The sequence below is a fragment of the Hemicordylus capensis genome, chromosome 3, assembly GCF_027244095.1.
Source record: "Hemicordylus capensis ecotype Gifberg chromosome 3, rHemCap1.1.pri, whole genome shotgun sequence".
Classification (NCBI taxonomy): Eukaryota; Metazoa; Chordata; class Lepidosauria; order Squamata; family Cordylidae; genus Hemicordylus; species Hemicordylus capensis.
The window spans coordinates 41,744,065-41,765,119 of record NC_069659.1 but is presented as its reverse complement, the minus strand read 5'-3'; the positions used below and the strand labels follow the sequence as shown (position 1 = coordinate 41,765,119).

Genomic DNA, 21,055 nt, shown 5'->3' with positions numbered 1-21,055 from the left:
TGCTCCAGACCTTCGTGCTCAGACTATTCCCAGCAGAAGCAGGAGTTGTGCCACATGGCCCAAAGACAAGTAGGCTCCTAGATCAGCCTACGTGAAGCATGGCAGGGCTCCTGAATGAGGTGGAGTGCCTAGCTGTGATGGACAGTTCTTACAGGTTCACCCTGACTAGCAGTGGCAGGGAGGTGAGGGCAAAGGCAAATTCTGCTTGGCTTCTGTGAGAAGCCATTCCACAGCCTGTCCTCCATGCACATGGAACAGGCTGCAAGAGCAGGACTGCACCCAATGTTTTCAGGGGTGGATTAAGCTTTCTGCCGCTCACAGGCAATGAAAGATTTACCACCCTTCTCTGTCCCCAGAGAAGGATTCCCTTCAGCAGGGCTGGAGTGATGAGGGAGGGAGGGGAAGTTCTTAATCTTTACCTTTTAAAAACCACTGCTGTGCGGCGCAGAATGAAGAATGAGCAGAGAAGCCCAAAAATGGGCTGCAGCTAGAGCAATCATTTGGGAGAGCGGAGGGATGGGGAAAAGGAGCTGCCACTGCCGCTGCCGCTGCCGCCACCACCTCCAAAATAGACCGCAGCTGCCTGGGCTCTCATGTGGGAGGGTGGAGGAAGGAGTCCCTACTGCCACTGCCACCCTCACTACCGCTGCAGCCACCAACTGGTGGCTGCTCTTCATTCCACACTGTACAGCGGCACTTTTTAAAGGGTTAAAAAAAAAAAAAGACTAGGAACTTTCTCCTTCCCTAGCTATCAGAATTTGCTGCCCCTCAAAATTTGCCACCATAGGCAAGTACCTACTTTGCCTATGCATTAATTCGCCCCTGAATGTTCTTCCAGGGACAAACAGGGGGGCACCTTAAGCCTTGTCCCATAAAGTTTAAGCCACTCCACACAGCTACAACAGAATTAGATCATTGAAAATCAAGAACTACTGCTTGTACACAGCTTTCAAAAGCAAAATTAGTTTGCTTCAAGCCAGGCGCAACCCTATGGCCATCACTATTAGTTTGCTTCACGCCAGGAACAACTGTTTTGCATTATTGGAACAGCTTGTCTCAAGCTGGAAATTACTTTCTACTTTATAGCAGCACTGTATGAATATCCTTCATCCGCTGCAAGCAAAACATTCTCTCCTCTTTCGTTTGCAGTCTTGCAAATGGGTCCCCCAATGTTACTAATTCACAACAATTTTTACTAGGCCACCTGACCATAAATTGCTTGCATAAGCTTTACTCTTCATGGAATTCTCATCAAAACTCTAGCTGATCATTACGAAACTTCTTCAGCTACAAAGCCAGCTGCTTTGCATTGCAAGTGAAAATGTTCTTCCATAGCAATCACTTACTTGATGAAACCTGTCATTGACTGCTCTGAATGACATTAACAGACCTATTGGCCTTTTGTTTGTTGCATATACCTTCTATATTTGTTTCAATAAGTAAATAATTTTGACTGTTCCTTGCTAGTATTTTAAATGGTTGTTGTACCTCATCCAGATCTAAAACCATCTGATGTTCTTGGGTGTGTTTGTTCAGATGGTGTGGTTGCATTACTAGACATCTCTCAGCTATGGCTGGTGTGATGGAGTAACTGCAGGGCAGCAAAACCAGACCTCACTTCGCGGGATAACACACGTGTATAGCAGCTTCCAGGGACATGCACTAATATTACAAGCAAATTCTCCAAGAAAGCTCATACAAACCAAGCAAATTACAAATCAGGCCAAGGAGAGTTTGCCCATTACCAGATCAGATCTGGATTCCTCCCTGCTCAGCTCATAAATGCTCAGCACCACTCACTCCGCCCTGTGGCTCCTGCACTCCCACTTTCTCCATCTAGTACTCCCTATACCCTTTCTGCAGTATAGGGAGACTCTTTCTCGCAAATATAGCTCTGTTCCTCCATTCCTTTTCTAGCAAGAAAGAACTAGCACATCTGTTGGCAGTGCTGAGATGAGCAGAGAAGTGATTGTCTTCCTCTTTTCAAACAAGAATAAAGTGCAGCTTTCACCCTAGGTAAGATCGCAATTTGTCCCAGCCTAGCACAAGTGTCATATGTCAATACATGTAGCTGATCACATGCAAACAAAAGAAGCTTGCTTCATATCCAAGAATGACACCATCTGCACTACCCACAGAATTAGTTTGCCTCAAGCCAGGAGCTCTGCTTTTCTTTATTGAAGCAGCTTGCCACAAACCGGAGATGTTTGCTTTATGGTATATACATTTCGTAAATAAAGCAAAATAGAAATGTTGCTAAAATGGGAAAGAGAAACAACTTTTGTAAAACTTTCCTGCTTAGTGACCTAGAAGCAATTCTTTACTTGCAACACAGGTAGCACAGTAAGTGGCTATTTAAAATCCTGCTCAAGCTAATATAATAATGTGCTTTTTCAACTTCTGGTTATGCCTGCTCCGGATAGAATTAAAGCCTGACCCAGAAATCCTTCTCTTTCTGAGGGATTTGCCTCTCACACATAAGCAAAACAAACCAACAGCACTGTCAAAGTGAGAAAGAGAGAAAAGTTTTATTTAGCTGCTTTTATTTTTCATAATGCTCTTGAACCTATATCCTTGCATACTGAGATGTGGTATATGGATCACTTTCACTACTACAGAAGAGAAAACTGTGTTTGACAAAACATACCCACACAAATGTAAAGTTTGTACAATTGATGTGAACTGAGTAGGCAGATAAAATAAGGATCACTTAGTGGCGGAAACATAGAATTAAATCAATAATGCGTAATTATACATCATTACCCCCCAACCCTGATAACCACAGCCTAATTTAATGTGAGGTGATTAAGAGCTTTCTGAGTGTTTGACAAATAGCACTAGTTCTTCTTTGCTACATTATGCTTGCTTTTGACAGACAAAGCAATCTCAAATGCATCCTGGTGCTGCTGTAAGGCACACAAACACACAGCACACAACATGGAAAACATCTTTGAAGACTGTCTGTGCAAAGATGGCCAACACAAGCATACATACAAGCTGTATCAGGTGGTGACTAACTCCAACAGCAACCATGACAAGAAGTTAAAACACAAACACACACAATGCCCTTGGATGTTAACCAATACTTTAGGTAAACTTTGATCAAAACCTTTGGATACAGAGCTATCCTTTTGCATCTGTTAAACATTACATTTACAGCACTAGTGGCATTTGGCACATTTCCCACTCGTTAAGTCTCCTGCTGTTTCCATCCTATCCCCAATTATCCTGTCACTTTCTTCCATGAGAAAATACATAGCTTTATGTTTTGCATGCAGAAAGTCCCAGATTCAATCCCTGACATCTCCAGGTGTGAAACCCTGGAGAACTGCTGAAACCCTGGAGAGCTATACTGACAGTGTAGACAATAATGAGCTAGATAAACCAAGGGTCTGACCCAGGATAAGGCAGCCCCATATGTTTATACATCAATAAAACAGTCTTGCCATTTACCACTAGCATGCTAACCTATGTCAGTTGCTTCTAGGGTGAAAACTGCAACTCTACTCCTCATGGAAGGAGCTCAGCTCATGCGCTTAACAGAGTTCCTGGTGTTTTATGGCTAGGAAAATAAAGGAGTACCAGAACTCCATGTGCAGTTCAGTGCTGCAGCAGAGGGAAGAGCAAAGCTGCACAATGTTTTCTACTGATATTATTAATTTGAATTTGTTTGATTTCTATACCGCCCTTCCAAAGTATGCTGATGACACCCAAATCTATTTCTCCATGTCAACAGCATCAGGAGAAGGCATATCCTTCCTGAATGCCTGCTTGGAAGCAGTAATGGGCTGGATGAGGGATAACAAACTGAGACTGAATCCAGACAAGACGGAGGTACTTATTGTGCAGGGTCATCACTTGGGAAGCGATATTGATCTACCTGTTCTAGATGGGGTCACACTTCCTCAGAAGGAACAGGTATGCAGTCTGGGAGTGCTTCTGGATCCACACCTTTCCCTGGTTCCCCAGGTTGAGGCAATGGCCAGAAGCGCTTTCTATCAGCTTCGGTTGATACACCAGCTGTGTCCATTTCTTGAGGATCATGGTCTCAAAACGGTAGTACACTACTTGCTGGTAACCTCCAGACTTGATTACTGCAATGCGCTCTATGTGGGCTGCCTTTGTACATAGTCTGGAAACTACAATTAGTACAAAATGCAGCAGCCAGGTTGGTCTCCGGGTCATCTCAAAGAGACCATATTATTCCTATATTACAGGAGTTGCACTGGCTGCCAATAAGTTTCCGGGCAAAATACAAAGTGCTGGTTATAACCTATAAAGCCCTAAACAGTTAGGCCCACGGTACTTAAGAGAGCATCTTCTTCTGCATGATCCCCATCGTCCACTGCGTACATCAGGGGAGGCTCTTCTATGGCTACCTTCATGTCGTCTGGTGGCCACCCAGGGATGGGCCTTCTCTGTTGTCGCCCCGAGACTTTGGAACACGCTTCCTGTGGGAATAAGAGTCTCCCCATCTCTAGCGGCTTTTTAAAAGTGTCTAAAGAATCATCTTTTTAAGATGGATACCAGCAACAGTCACTGGAGGTACTGTGCTGGGGGTGAATAGGTCCAGTTACTCTCCCTTTGCTAAATAAAGAGAAACACCATGTTGGAAGGCCAAGTTAGCAGGGGTTAGGGTTGGGGTTGAACTAAACCTATTGGACTGAAACTCCCATAATCCCCGACTATTGGCCACTGTGGCTGGGGATATTGGAATTTGTAGTCCAAAAACATCTGGGTCAAAGGTGTACAGCCATGGGGTAGAGACAGAAACATCAGGAAGGAGCAGGCATTGAACAAAGAGCAGACGGGTGGATGCAGGGCATTTCTAAGCAGAACAGGGGAGGAAGATTGAGAAAACTATTTTTATATGAGCATTCTTGAAGAATTCTCAGAAGCTTATCTGGTTCCTAAGCGTTGTCTCCCAGCTCAAAATGTTCATGAATGTGCACTGATGTTGTCATATGCATTACTGCATTGCCCCTTTGCCTGACAACTGTGGCTTGATTTTACCTGCCTTGCACTTGCCACACAGTGTCAACCATAATGGAAAACCTCCTGGAAATCCTACCCCTCCTCAAACCACCATGGAAATAAGGGAGTTTTATATCTGGATGGGGGACAACAACAGAAAACTTTAGCCAAAAAGACGCCACAACAACAGTCAAGAGAATTGACTGGCCCAAATAGAGGACGATACTCAACAAACAAAAGGCTGCTTAGTCAGGTGGTCTAGTCATGTAGCTCATAGCAATCAATAAGAGTTTAATTGAAGAACTTCTGTGCATGCGCCTACAAAGCGGTGGCATATAGTTCACAAAGTTCTTTGATCAATGAGAGTTTAGTCAAGAATAAGGAGCTAACATTATATAAATATTTGTGTGTATGTCTACAAAACAGCCTGGATACTAACACCGCATGTGCACAATCTCATTTTACCTTATGAGCCAGGGAAGAACTTTGGGGCAAATGATGCAACATTTGTAATATATCTGAGCACTGCAGTCTGGACAAATGTAAATTCTGGTCCAGACAATTGCGTATTTCAGCAACATATCTATTTCTAGAAAAACTGGATCTTCTGTATTTGCTCTCTTTGATCTAAACTCTAATAAAGATAAACAGGATTAAAATCAGGACCCTAAACAGATTAAAGTCTTGCCATTCTTTCCTTTCCTGCACCAAGTTCATTCATACCATAAAGGTATTAATGGGGGGGGAAGCATGTGTTTAAAATCAGATTTTACAAAGCTTTTAGTATTTTCTCCAACCATCAAGGCTTCAACAAATAAAAGTCTCAGCTGGCAAATGTTGCCGTAATTTGTTAATATACACCATTTGTCTTTGTGCAATACATACAAGGCAGGACACTGCAGCATTTAATCTTACTCTCTTTGCTGGTTTCATTATGCATGTTCATCATCTCCAATGCTTGAAAAGCCACAAGAATCAAAAGATGGGTAATTAACCTAATCACTAAGGCAATAAATAATTTGTAAGCACATGTACCAAAACACAAGAGCTGACAAGACCATTACAGCCTGGAACTACATATACTTTAAAGTACTGAAATGAGATGAACAATAGTAGAAGTAGACGATTAGACAATGTGGCAAATTGTTTATACATGTTCTTGTTTAAAATATTTTATGCAATAAACACAGCATACATTTTTCTCTGTGGTCCAGTTCAGATGCACTGAATAGCAAAAGTAGGCATAAACGTAAGCTCTCACTTGAACCTACAACCATCTTCTCATGTAAATCCTTAAGCTTTATTGGTTTAATAGATTTGCACTAGCAATTGCTCATTATCTTCAGCTTTCAAAACTTACAAATAAAATTTGAAACTGTATTTCAAGGACTGATATCAAAAGTACAAAAATTCAAAGTTCAAATTGATTTTTTATTTAAACAGGCTAACAATGCAAAAAACCAAAACTTTAAACGCTAAGTATATCATCAAAGTACACAAAAAAACCTTTTCCAAATTCAGACCTAGGAAAATGACTGCAACACCATTAACTTGTTTTCCTGAAACTTGAACTTGCAAGATTACTTATTCTGATAATAAATAACTTATTTCCAGAAAGGATACACCCCGAATCCAAACTGTGTGTGTGTGTGTGTGTGTGTGTGTGTGTGTGTGTGTGTGTGTGTAAAAATACACAAACACAATCATGTGTGTGTATGTGTGTGTATAAATATACACAGACATACATACTCACACATTAAGTGAACTATTAATAAAACAAGGTAATATTTAGGGATGTGCACAAACCGGTCCGAAGGCCACACAAGAGGCCTGCGAACCATTTCATGCTGGTGCCGGTTTGAAGTTTGTCACCAGCGAGGGATCTCCCTTTAAGGGTGGAGGGGTTGCACTTACCCCTCCCGCCGCTTTTCCCCCACCTGCGCTCCATTTTTTAAAAAAGGTTTTCAGAGCAGCAGCGTTCCTCCCTGCCGCCCCTGCCCCCGTTGTTGCCCAGAAATACAGGAAGTACGAGCTGTGCATGTGCCTGTCCCCGCGCACATCACACATTGCATGCGCACATTGCCTACGTGACATGCACACACAACGTGCAACGTGTGTGTTGGGTGCGTGTGCAGCGGCAGGCACACACACAGCCTATACTTCCTGTATTTACGGGCAATGAGGCCAGGAGCAGCAGGGAGGAAAGCTGCCGCCCCGAAAACGTTTTTTAAAAATGGAGTGCTAGCAGGAGAAAAGCAGAGGGAGTAGTAAGTGCAACCCCACGCCCTTAAAGGGAGATCCCCCGCTGGCATCAAACCACGCCTCTGTGCACATCACTAATAATGTTTACATATAACAGAAATGCATCTGCAAAGATATTACTTTTCAATAGGCTTCAGAGGCCCATTGTGCAGGCGTGGTGGCCTCTAAAATGGAAATGCCCAAATGGGCCAAAGAATGGCTGAACAGGCCAGTTTGGGATGGATGGGAGGCTGACAGGGGGAGGGGGAACCTCCATGGACACCCCCTGCCTCCACCTTAAAAACACCCGCCCCCCGGAGGGGGTAAGTTTAAAAAATAATAATTTTTAAAGCTCATGAACCCCGGCCCCGGACAGAACGGGGGGGCCGTGAGGGGGTGCTGGACCAAACTGGGCCAGTCTTGTTTGGACTCAAACTGGACCGGATCAGCCAGTTCCGTGCACACCCCTAGTCAGCTGGGCTTGGCTCTTAATGGCTCAGATTTCCAAACTGGGACAATTAGTTTCCAAGCCCCTCATTTCTAAATAATTATCCAACCCTAGTCCATATAAACCTAAGCAGGAAGCTATCTCTACATTTGCTTAACAAGACAGCATAAATCACAATATTATGATTAAAACTTATGTCCACCATAAAGTTGGAACCAAGCACTCCAAGCTGCAACAACCCATTGTGCCAATTTTGCCAGACACCACAAATAAACATTATTCAGATCCGTTTCAAGCAGGATGCTGCAGTTAATACAGAGTCTATACTGTAGGTGTCATTAGCAGCCCATTGTCATAACTGCCTAGATCATAGTCAACTTATGATCAATTTGTTTCAACTCATGATGGCAACAGAGTGCCTGGGGAAGTTCTTTTGACCCTTATTGCAGTTGGTAAAGAAAGTTGCACTTAACTATAAATATGGTTTTAAAAGGGTGGCCACATACATTCACACAATGCATTCTTTTTCAACCGCCAAATGTGTTGGAGATGAACTTCCAGTGCATCCACCTTTTGCACCAACTGTCCTAATGACCACTAGGGGCACTGGGAGAAGAGACAGTCAGTCAGGGTCTCCCTATCTGTCCCTACTCTATGACCCCTGAACTGACTCTGCAGCACTTCCTGTGCGGAGTCACAATCCTTCCTTTCCTCCTACAGAGCAGATTGAAACATATCTCTCTCTCTCTCCTTACCTATCCACTATGTAGTCCTTTAGATTAGAGATAGGTCTTTCCTGTCTAAGTGTATTTAACCAATAAATATTTAGTGTTTAGTCATACAAGGATCTCCATGTGTTTTCTCTAAATAGCTGCAATATCCAAATCATCTGATAGCATATTAGAGTGGATTCATGGTGTCTCATTGAAAATCTCATTTGCTATCACAGAATCCACACTCAATACCTCAGAAACAACAGAACCCTGTACCCCATGGGTTAGAAACCCATGGGGGTGGTTGGCACCCTATGTGCACTGCACCACCACTCACTCTGGACCACCCCAGCACCCCCAAGTGAACTTATGGGGCTGCTGAAAGCTCCATTATAACTTATTATGAGGAAAAACCTTAAAGACGCGTAAACTTCAACAATTAACCAAAAATCAGCCCTCTGCCCAAATCCTTTGAAAAACTTCAGGTAGCTTCCTTGCCCCTAACTGGCACTACCACCAACGCCACACTGCTCTAGGCCACCCCTTTGCCCCCGAAGTGAAGCTATACATTTGCTGACACCTCCATGCTTCTTTATGGAGAAAAACCTTAAAGACGCGTAAACTTCAAAAATCACTTAAAAATCACCCCTTTGCCCAATTCCTTTCAAGTAATTCTGATAGCTTCCTTGCCCACCCTAGGAACTACCACCCACCACACTCCACTCTACGACACCCCTTTCCCCCTGACGTGAAGCTATACACCCTTCATTATATCTAATGGGGAAAACCTTGAAGACACATAAACTTCAACAATTAACCAAAAATCACCCTTTTCCCCAATTCCTTTCAAATAATTCAGGTAGATTCCTTGCCCACCCTAGGAACTACCACCCACCACACTCCACTCTACGACACCCCTTTCCCACCGACGTGAAGCTATACATTTGCTGCAATCCTCATTATTCTCTATGAGGAATTCAAAAATACTTTAACAATTCACCAATAATCAGAGGAGTGTCAAATTGCCTTGGGATTTTTTGGGTGGTAGGCACCCCTGTCTGTCTACCACCCACCCCGCTTTTGTGGCCCTAGGTGCTCCACAATATGGGATATGGACTGGTTCGGGTCCCATTATACTCAATGAGAAAAATAATTTAAAATATTTCAAATCTTCATAAAAAATCATAGGGGTGTCTGATTGCTTCAGGGTTTGCATGGTTGTTGGCACCCATGGGTGCTCCACAATAAGGAATAATGGCATGGTTCAAGTCCCATTATATCCTATGAGAAAAAAATAAAAATAATTTTCAAAAATTCATAAAAAATCGTACGAGTGTCCGATTGCGTTGGGGTTTGGGTGACAGGTACCCCTTGGTGCCAGCTACCATCCTACCAATTTTTGGGCGTCCGAACCAGTCCAAACCGGTTTGGATCCGAACCGAACCAGGGGGTGGTTCGAACAAAACCAAAACCGAAACACCCCCTCCTGGTTCTGTCCCGGTTCTGATCCGAACCGGGCGAACTGGTTTTGTGCACATCCCTACTCTAAAGATCCTTCTCACACCTCCAGTATCAGTGGCAAGTGGTGAACGTAGTTTCTCAAAGCTCGAACTTATAAAAACTTACATACGCTCAACAATGTCACAAAAGAGACTAGTTGGCCTGGCAACTATATCAATTGAACATGAACAGGCATCAGCACTTGATCTGATTGAACTGGTGACAAAATTTGCAAAGGAAAAGGCATGCAAAGTGAGATTTTGATGTGGTGTTGAGGGTTGTGTTGCCCTTGGCAGAGGTATGTGCTCTACTGAGTGCCCTTCTGGTTCAAAATGATTTGTGTGCCGTAATAGTTAGAGTGCTGGACTAGGACCGAGGAGACCCGAATTCAAATCCCCATTCAGCCATGAGACTTGCTGGGTGACTCTGGGCCAGTCACTTCTCTCTCAGCCTAACCTACTTCACAGGGTTGTTGTGAGGAGAAACTTAAGTATGTAGTACACTGCGCTGGGCAAATTGGAGGAAGAGCAGGATATAACATGTAAATAAATAAATAAAATATTCTTGCAATTTAAAATAAATTTAGCAGTTTCAAGTTTTGTGCTTTTCATTTCTTCTACAAAACTTCTGTTTTTGAAAATCGAAGTTGATATTTGTTTGCAGGGGGTGCAAGTACTTAGCCTTGCCTAGAGTGCAAAATAGTCTGGCACTGGTCCTTTTCACTGAAGACAACCATGTGCAAGCGTTCTTTAGTGTTCTAACAGGGATATTATGCTCCATATACAAGAATTTTGCCTTATCAAAACCATTTCAAGAATACCTGAATACCTGAAGTGATACAGGCTAAAGCTTCAACCTTGTGCACACTCACCTGGGAGGATTAAAGCCTACTGAACTTAGTAGGACTTGCTTTCTGAGCAAACCCCTACTAACTGAGCAAAGAGGCATCTCTTTAAAGTGGTGATTCTCTTTATTTAGCAGGGGGAACGCAACTGGCCCTATCCAACCCCAGCACAGCGTCCCTCCAGTCACTGTTGCTGGTGTCAACCTTATGCTTCTTTTTAGATTGTGAGCTCTTTGGGGACAGGGGATCATCTTGTTTATGTATTTATTTTTCTATGTAAATTGCTTTCAGAACTGCTGAAGGGCAGTATCCATAGTAGTAAACTTACATGGATTGAACTGTATTACTGCAACACCGAACATACTTACATGGAAGTACGCCCTACTGAACTCAAAAGGGCTCACTTCTAAGTATTATTATTATTATTTATTATTTTTACATTTATATCCCGCTTTTCCTCCAAGGAGCCCAGAGCGGTGTACTACATACTTGAGTTTCTCCTCACAACAACCCTGTGAAGTAGGTTAGGCTGAGAGAGACGTGACTGGCCCAGAGTCAGCCAGCTAGTCTCATGGCTGAATGGGGATTTGAACTCGGGTCTCCCCAGTCCTAGTCCAGCACTCTAACCACTACACCACGCTGGCTCTCATGGATATGGAGTGGACTTGGATCTAAAACAACAACAAATAACTTACACACAGCACTGATGAAACTTGCTAGATGACCAGTCTCCCATTGAGTATAAATTGAACTATTTGTAGATCCTTTAACAATGTGCAAGATTCTCCGTGTTCCATCCCTCTATTTAGCTGATGTTACCTCTGTATCCGATATGATTACGTCTTTTAAGTGGCCATGTTGTAATGGACTTGACTCAGTATTCTTGGAATATAGTCTTATTTATTTATGTACTTAGTATATTTATACACTGCCCCAAACTCACATTCCTGGGTGGTTTACAACAAACATAACACAAATCAAAATGGAAATTTAAACATTAACAGTTTAACACACAATCCTGGTTAAAAAGCTTGAGTGAATAGATGCGTCTTTAGAGACTTTTTAAAAGCTGCCAGAGATGGGGAGGTTCTTATTTCGGCAGTGAGCACATTCCAGAGTCTCGGGGCAGCAACAAAGAAGGCCTGTCCTTGAGTAGACACCAGACAAGCCAGTGGCAATTGTAGATGGACCTATCTGGATGATCTCAATGGGCAATCTCAATGGGTTTTATAACAAAGAAAATGTTCTCTTAAATTTATCACTTTTATATTTCTTCTTTTTATGAAACATGTTTTATGCCCATTGTTACTATCATAATCTACATATGTGAGTGTTCTTGTGAGTTTCTAACAGAACACAAACCACCATCCATGCATTGTAGCTCTGATATGTGCATTTGTCTTTTAGCCACATTTTATAATACTGGAACTGTCCCTAACCCAATGTACCTTTCACCATGTGTATATTCATCCACTACCAGCTCTGCCCAAGTCATGCATTTGATAAAGTAGGCACTTGACTATGAAAGCTCAAGATACAATAAATTAGTCTTTAAGGTGCCACAAGTACCTGCAACAGATTAACTTGGCTATTCTTCTCCAATAGGAACATAAAAAGCTGCCATATACTGAGTCAGACCATTGGTCCATCTAGCCCAGTATTATCTACATCGGTTGGCAGCAGCTCTCCGAGGTTTCAGGCAAGAGATTCTCTCAGCCCCATCTGGAGATGCCAGGGATTGAACCTGGGACCCTCAGATGTTCTTCCACTGAGCTATGGCACCATTCCCTAAATCAGAATGTCCTTATGAACACAGCAAGCTGCCTTATACTGAGTCAGACCATTGGTCCATCTAGCTCAGTACTGTCTATACTGACTGGCAGCGGTCTTTGGCAGAGATTGTCTACACTTACTGGCAGCTGTGATGCCAGGGATTTAATTTGGGACCTTCTGCATGCAAAGCACATGCTTTATCACTGAGCTAATCCAACACTAAAATAATGTACATGCCCCCCCTCCCCAATCTGAATCTGGACCATGGTGGGGAATGGTAAAGTCTCCCTACCTCTCCTATGTTTCCAATCCCAGCGGGAACACCAACCCAGCAGATATTTAAGCTTAAAAAGACAAACATGTGCTTGCAAAGCACATGCTTACAATATCACGTCGTTTGACCCTGAAATTCTGATCTTGCAACTTTAATAGGGGAAAACTATCTTGTTCTTCCTCACCTTTCACCTCCACTAGCAAGAGTAAACACTTCTGCTGAAAGCAAAAACATACACTTGTAGAACTATAACATACCTATAATAAATCTAGTTCAACCTCTTACATACATCCCTAGCAAGCTGGACAACACTGTTTTAAAAAAAAAAAGATGGAGATTGACACAGTCTTTACTGGGATTAGAGCAGGAGTGAGCAAATTGCAAAAGGTACCTGTAAAGCAAGGGATGAGTTTAGTTAAATAATTCTCAAGCCGGCAAAGCAGCAAGAAATATGGCACATGCTACCAATACCAAATCAACAAGTTATTGGAGGGAGGCAACATAGTACCATGGAATTTGTCCTACAGAACATTTTGCAGCACTATGAAATAAAATAAATTTACATTATTGCCTATGGAGCTATTATGTGTGTGCTATATAATATGAGCAAGCTCATTAAAACCGAGGGGTTGGGATAGGCTTGAAGGTTATCTATAACAACTTCCTTGCAGTAAAACTAATTCACAAGTTTGCAATTCATCCTTAACAGATCTTTATGTCTGTATCAAAAGGTGACAACAACCCTTTACATACAAGACATGGACCAAATAACAAGGCATCAAGCAAAAGAGTTGGCAACAGTGCTTCATTTCTAGAAGAAACTGATAATTTAATCCTACTTTGTGATCTGAATGCCCTGTCCCTAAATCCAGATGTGTGAGATCTACCTAGTGGTGATCACAAGCTGGAACGAACAAAAACAAAGAAGAGCCAATTCAGCTTTCTGGAACTATACCAAGCCATTTCACTACACTGATCACAGAACTTAAAGTACTGATAAAACACAGTAAGAGTTGCAAGCAATGCACAATTTATTTCTTCACTGTGAGAGCTATAAAGTAAAGTTGTGCCCTCGAGTCAGTGTCGATACAGGTGGTTTTCTTTGACAGAATACAGGAAGGGCTTACCATTGCCTCCTCCCGAGGGGAGAGGATGCCTCTTAGCACCTTCCTATATCTCTGTTGCCTGATATAGGTGTTGGGAAACATACCAGCAGGGATTCAAACCAGCAACTTCTTGCTTGCTAGGCAAGTCATTTCCCCGTTGCGCCATTAAGTGGCTGGGTGAGCTATAAGAAAGGGAAAGAGAGAGAAAATGCCTACCTGAGGCCCCGGTAGACCATACTGAGCTAGATGGACCAATGGTATGACTCTGTGGATAGCAGCTTTCTGTGTACCTCTGGCCCATGCTCAGGGGTAGGGAGCAAGAGAAAGAAAGTGTCCTGAGGCCCTACAAGGCTGAGGGCTCTCAGTATGCTATTACTGTTGACAGTATTTGGAGGAATGCAGGAGGGCAGAGGTGCTCTTACCCCTGGACTTCGAGCTGAAGTCCAGGGCCTCCACACACCCTGGGACCCCTCCTTAATCTCTCCTGGGTCGTGTGGTTTGTGCCCTCATCAAGAACCTGTGTGTTAAAAAATGATGCTTAACTTACAGCAGGGGGCCTCCAAAAGCCTTTAGGTCCAGGCTCCAAAATTACCTGGGTGCACCTCTGGGGCCCTAAGGCTGTGTTTCCCCCCAGGTTACCTCTCTGCAGCCAGATAGTGACAAGTTTCACACGACAGAGGCCTATACTCACAAGTAAGCCTCATTGGATTCAATGGGGCTTACTCCCAAGGAAGCACTGCAGCCATAACTGGGGCAACTGCAGTCTAAATTCATGATTCTCGAAGATCACTTGCAGACAGCAGCCATCCAGATGGCTCTGGGACATTCACACGCAGGGGGCCGCCCTTGCTGTCTATCCTCAGTACAAGAAGCACGGTCTCTCTGGCTGAAAGGATGCCCAAGTCCGGTGGCCCAAGACCCAGACTGGCCCTTTCGATGGCGGCGCCCCCCTTGTTGCCAGTCGTGCCTCCACCTTACCTTGAGGAGGTTGTGCGCCACCTGGTAGCCCACCTCCCGCCCGCCCTGCACGCCAGGGGGCAGCCTGCCCGTGGCGTAGCCGTGCCAGGCCAAGAGGTAAGGGCTGTCCATAGTGAGCCAGTAGCGCACGTGGTCGCCGAAGTGCCTGAAGCAGAGCTCGGCGTAGTCGCGGAAGAGCTCGACCAGAGCCGGGTTCTGCCAGCCGCCATAGAGCTCCTGCAGGTGCTGGGGCAGGTCCCAGTGGTAGAGCGTGACCACCGGCTTCACGCCGCGCTGCTGCAGGCCGGCGAGGAGCCGCGCGTAATAGCGCAGGCCCGCAGGGTTGAGGGGCGCGGTGCCGTTGGGCAGGAGGCGCGCCCAGGCCAGCGAGAAGCGGTAGTGGGAGACCCCCAAGAGGCTCAGCGCTTCGAGGTCGCGCTCGACGTGGTGGTAGCTGTCGGCAGCCACGTCCCCCGCCGGGGCGCGCGCCGACGGCGTCTGCGGCTCCGCGGCGGCAGCAGCGCGGTGCGCGAAGGCGTCCCACACCGAGGGCCCTTTGCCGTCCTGGTTCCAGGCGCCTTCCACCTGGTGCGCTGCGCTGCCGGCCCCCCACAGGAAGGTCTCGGGGAACCTGTCGTAAAGGAAGAGGCCGTCGTCCGGGTAGGGCAGGCGCGCGAAGCGGGACCAAGTGCCCTTGCCCTCGCCCGGCTCCCCGAGCAGCGGGCGGCAGAACAGCGCCAGGGCGAGAAGAGGCAGCCCCGACGTGGCGGCGGCGGCGGCAGCGAGAGGCATGCTGTCGGCTGCTCAGAGGGAGGGATGCTGAGGGGCAGGAGAGGTGCGGCTCTGACTGAGCGCCTGGCTGCCTCTCGCCTCGCACCCAAGCCCCCTTTATCCCTTGCCTTGCCCTCCCCGCGTGGCGATTTAATAATTATCTAGGACGCAGTGGGGAGGGCTGCCTGCCGCTGCCTCCTCCGGTATGTGACGAAGGTTAGTCGAACGGGTTCCTTGCAGGAGGGGGGGACTGGAGAGCAGAGCCTTTGATGGGAAGTGGGCGGGGGGGGAGAATGAAGAATAGGCTGAAATTCCCGCCCCCGGCCCCCAAATTCTTGATGGGGCTTGAGCACCTCTCTGATAGAAAGGAATCCGCACTTTATCTCTCCTCCTCCTCTTCCCCCCCCCCCCATGAATGCAAGATCTACGACTCTCTGACGCTAACGCAGGCAGGTGCTGAAAGCGGGAGGTAGGAGCTTCTTAACTTCCCATGCCTTAAACAAACTTTTCGCTCCATCTCCCTTGCAATTGCCGTTGCTTTTGGTAGCTCTGGATTACACTCAGATAGGTTGGTCGGTGGCTGTTAGCCATGATGACTAATAAATGGAGCTTCTATGGTGTGCTGTCGAATACCAGATGCTGCTGAGGTGGGCAGTTGCTTTCATAACCTGATTTTGAACTTCGTCTTAGACATAGCACTTTGGTGTGCTGCAGTAGGATTGTTGAGATAACTGCTTCGGCATTGCTCAGTCACAAATTCTCAGTGCCTGAGGGTTAGCAACCATTCGGTGTGCAGTATCTCCCTAGTATCCCATGAAACTCTGGTGAACTTCTCTCTGGCTTCATACGTAAAATCACATAACTTGTTACCTTAAACCGTTTTTAAAATTTTTTCAATTTTTTGTTTGTTTGTTTTGAAGTAGCAAGATGATTATTCTGCTCTTTCATTGCATAGTAGTGGAAATCTGAATTAGTGTTTTGTTGTGATTCCATGGAAATGAAACATAGTCATTATTCAGGATTAATGAGCATGAAGTACAAGAATGTGATCTTGCATTTGTGGTAGCTGATTTTGTGCACAGGTTCTAGACACAACACTGTTCTGATTTCTTTTTATCTTGGAATAGGGCTGGAGTGGTGTTTGTTTCTCAGGACACACACTACTGGTGCAGATTGGATCTGTTGAAACTGCCAGAGAAGGGTCAAGAGGAACTTTGCCCTTTACAATAAGTGACCTTTTATACACTTATACAGTGTTGAACACTCATGTTTTTCTTCCCTGTTGAGATGTGCACTTTCCAAATGCATGTGGACCTCGTGTATTTCATAAACTATCAGGAGCTGAAGCATCATATCAAGGCTAAACAGCCCAATCCTAGGCATCAATTTAGTCCCAGTGAATTGAGTGGGACTTCATCTCAGGTAAGTCTTCATGGGACTGAACTTTTTCCATTACCTATGTGTCTTTAATTTGAGTTCAGCTGACCAGATGCAAAAGAGGATAGGGCTCCTGTGCCTTCAGCAGTTTATTAGAAAAACGAATTTGAATAGGTGTAGCAGGTTTTTATCCCTGCATGACAACCTTTATGACTTGTCCCCATAGCTAAGCAGCGTCTGCCCTGGTTGCATATGAATGGGATACTTGATGTGTGAGCACTGTAAGATATTCCCCTTAAGGGATGGAGCTGCTCTGGGAAGAGCAGAAGGTTCCAAGTTCCCTCCCTGGCATCTCCAAGATAGGGCTGAGCGAGATTCCTGCCTGCAACCTTGGAGAATCTGCTGCCAGTCTGTGAAGGCAATACTGAGCTAGATAGACCAACTCGGTATATGGCAGCTTCCTATGTTCCTAAATTCCATTTTTCCTTAAAAGCAGAAGAGACCCAACTTCCTTTCCATCTGTTCATCCTGATTTGAGTGTAGGCTATACTAACATGAATGCACACTTGAAAATGGCTCTCTTCTTCTTTTTGCCCTACATTAACAATATTCATACATGTGCACAAATATGTGGCAAATTGCCCCAAGTTTCCCACCATTTTTAACACTAAAAATGAACACTTCTATACTCCATAAGTGCACTCTGCTGTAGAAGTTTTTTAGTAACTGTATCAGTTTAATTTACATAGCAAAACAATTTATTGACAAAGGACTATGTATGAGGAGCATATGCCTTGCATACAGAAGGTTCTAGGTTTCATTTCTAATACCTCCAGATAGGGCAGGTAAACACTCACCTGAAAACCTGGAGGGCCACTGCTAGTCAGAATAGACAATACTGAGCTAAGTGGGCCAATGGCCTGACTCACTGTAAGACAACTTCATACGTACAGCTGTTTCGATCTATGGGTAGTCACCTACAAGCAATTTTTCATTTTGCCTTCTGAAGATGACAGCCTTTGTATCCAAGGGAGGAGAAGGAAATTAACATTCAGTTCGGAACACGTCACGGATCTTGATGAAGGAAAAATGTCATGCTGCATACTAACGTTTAACCATTTAGTCACTCCCATTAATTGCCTTTGTGGATAGAATGTGTGAACTCTTTCTCAAAAACAGGTTGCAGACTGCCTCTCTTGTCTCATTTAAACTAAAAAGTCCTCTGGGACCAGTAAAAAAAATGTTTAAGGTTATAAAGGTTCATATTTAACATTGAAATACAAGCACTATTGTGGGTGAGAGGTCTAAAACAATTTGCATAGGTAATGAGCCAATATCCATGTGCAGATATTCTCAGGAGATAAAGTTATTATTTAACTAAAGAGTGAAGACATTATAATAATTTAGATTTATTTTTAGACAAACATTTGCAGATGGAAAAAAGGCAAGCAGTTTGCTAATAGAATATTTAAGCAGGGATTTGTTTGTTCTTCTTCCTGTTTCATGATTGTAATCTGGTTTTACTCACACAATTATTCTATCCTTTTCTTTTTACACTGAATTTTCTTTTTAAATAACATCAGACACACACGTTAGCATACTGTTATAGGTCATGGCTTCTTTTTTCCATGTGTAGGATGGACCAAGTTTAAGGTGAAAAGCAGCACCAGAGGCCGCGGATGCTGATTATGATTGCACATAAGAAATGTTTTGAAATTGCCCCACCTGATAACTGTGAGTTCCCTGACTATTGCCTGAAACCCATGCCTGATTAGAGTTCAGGATTTGCTCAAAGAATGTTAATGTTTCTTAATGGTTGAATATGCAGTTCACCTGTAAGACTGGGGATGATACTCAATAGACTGTGGAAACAGCAAGTTGATCTTTTTGTAGTTTTAGGAAAAGAGAGAGTATGAACTTTGAGTTGCTTAAAGGAAACACCTTGGAGTTCTTCTGGTGGATAAAAGAACGGTTGCCTTGTATCAGTGCCAGTTTGCTTCTGCTTACAATCTACTTATATATTTGTAAATAAAGCAAATATTTAAAAGACACCTTAAGTCTCCAGTGCTTTCTCATCCAGCAAAAACTAAATGGTTACACTGTCCTGGAACACTTCATCACCTGGGGAATTGAAGAGTGCATCTCACTGATGTCATAATGCTTTGGGGGACTTTTTCTTTTCTTTTTTTAAAGAGAAATTGAACTAGTGTGATTGAGCCAAGATGAAGCAAATAACCTCAATCTTGAGAAAAAATCATAGCATCACAGCAAAGAATAGTGTAATTGCAGTAGGGATTGGCAGAGGAAATTAAAGCAACCATTTAATAAGAGTGTGGAGGAGGTGAGAGCCTCATTTCATTAACAGCTCTAAGGGGTCAAATCTGTACCAGCAACTCAGCAACAAAACACCCAATCAGGGAAAGTGTTCCTTCTAAGGCATGTACATGTGTGCGCACACAAGTTCTTTGATGTCTGCTCAGTTAATTTTAGATCCCGCTCAGGTTGAATCAGGAAGGCCCCACTCTGAATGCAGGTACGCACACCCTGCCTTGATACTGCCACCCAGAACAAAACTCATTCTGCACACAGATGGGGCGGGGGGATTAGAGGGAACACTGGTCAGGGATGGCTGAGAAATTCCATGAAATTGATTGAGTATTGTATCATGACTCCATGGTGACTATGTAGTATTGTAGTCACTAGCAGAGGCTTTAGTCTATTCAGAAATCAGAAAAAGATCTTAGAAAACAGTGAAAGCATTTTTGGGAAATTGATGGGAACCCAGTGTTTTTTCATAAAAGGAGGGCACTGAAATTGAACACTTAGGTTATCAAATATTATTTCCCACTGTTTGGTTACCATCTTGGAAAAATGTTCAACCTTGAACTGTGAAGAAATGACCTTTATATAGTCCTTTATCCAGTGTGTTCTTCATGAAGGTCATAGTGGATGGGATGAGATACATAAAAGGGGGGCACTGAAATTGAAAATTTAGGTTACCGTTACCGCCCTCTGCCCTCTCCTGATGTCCTCTTCCCTGGACCCAGAGATATTAGATCATTTAGACCTATCTCCAACCTTCCCTTTATAGGGAAGGCTTTGGAGAAAGTCATTGCTACTCAACCAGAGAGCCAGCGTGGTGTAGTGGTTAGAGTGCTGGACTAGGACCGGGGAGACCCGAGTTCAAATCCCCATTCAGCCATGAAAAACTAGCTGGGTGACTCTGGGTCAGTCACGTCTCTCTCAGCCTAACCTACTTCACAGGGTTGTTGTGAAAGAGAAACTCAAGTATGTAGTACACCGCTCTGGGCTCCTTGGAGGAAGAGTGGGATATAAATGTAATAATAATAATAATAATAACAACAACTATAGAGAATCCTAGAAGAAGTGGATTTCCTTGACCCTTTTCAGTCGGGATTTAGGCCACGGCACAGCACAGAAACAGCATTGGTCACTCTGGTGGATGATCTCTACCAGAGTCTCGATGAGCGGAGCATGCCTCTCTTGGTTCTATTAGATCTTGCAGTGGCTTCTGATACCATCAACCATGATATCCTTCTGGATCGTCTGTGGGGGTTGGGAATTGGGGGCACAGTTTTGACCTGCTTCCGTTCCTACCTTAGTGGACGGTTTCAGACAGTTTGCACTGAAGGTGAGTGTTAGCCCATGGTCTCTCTCTTGTGGAGTACTGCAGGGCTCAGTCCTAGCTCCCATGCTTTTTAACATCTGTATGAAGCCACTGGGTGAGGTCATCCATCGGTTTGGGGTGAGGTATCATCAGTATGCTGATGATAGTCAATTGTACATTGCCACCCCAGGGCAATCCAGGGATGCCGCGAATGTGTTGGCCCAGTGTCTGGAGGCTGTAAGGGTTTGGACAGGCCAAAAGAAGCTCAGGCATCATCCCTCCAAGACAAAGTTGCTCTTGTTCAGTTCTCGATCTGGCCAGGTTCCAGTTTCGAGTGTTTCCCTTGATGTGGTCACGCTTCCCTGTGAGGTTGTCTCAGGTGGGCCTTCTCAGAGTTCTGGGCCCAGGGGAGGTACATGGGACCCAGGCTCGCGGGAGGGCCTTCTCTG

General features: G+C 44.4%; 1 protein-coding gene across 1 annotated transcript in view; it reads right to left on the bottom strand.

Moving 5' to 3' along the window:
* The window catches only part of KL (klotho), a 47,443-nt gene extending 31,655 nt beyond the window's left edge, over nt 1–15,788 (bottom strand). Inside the window, exon 1 of the mRNA XM_053312426.1 lies at nt 14,852–15,788. Within this exon, the coding sequence (XP_053168401.1) occupies nt 14,852–15,622 (771 nt within the window). The 5' untranslated portion in view covers nt 15,623–15,788. The remainder of the gene's footprint in view (nt 1–14,851) is intronic.
* Nucleotides 15,789–21,055: the final 5,267 nt, after the last annotated feature.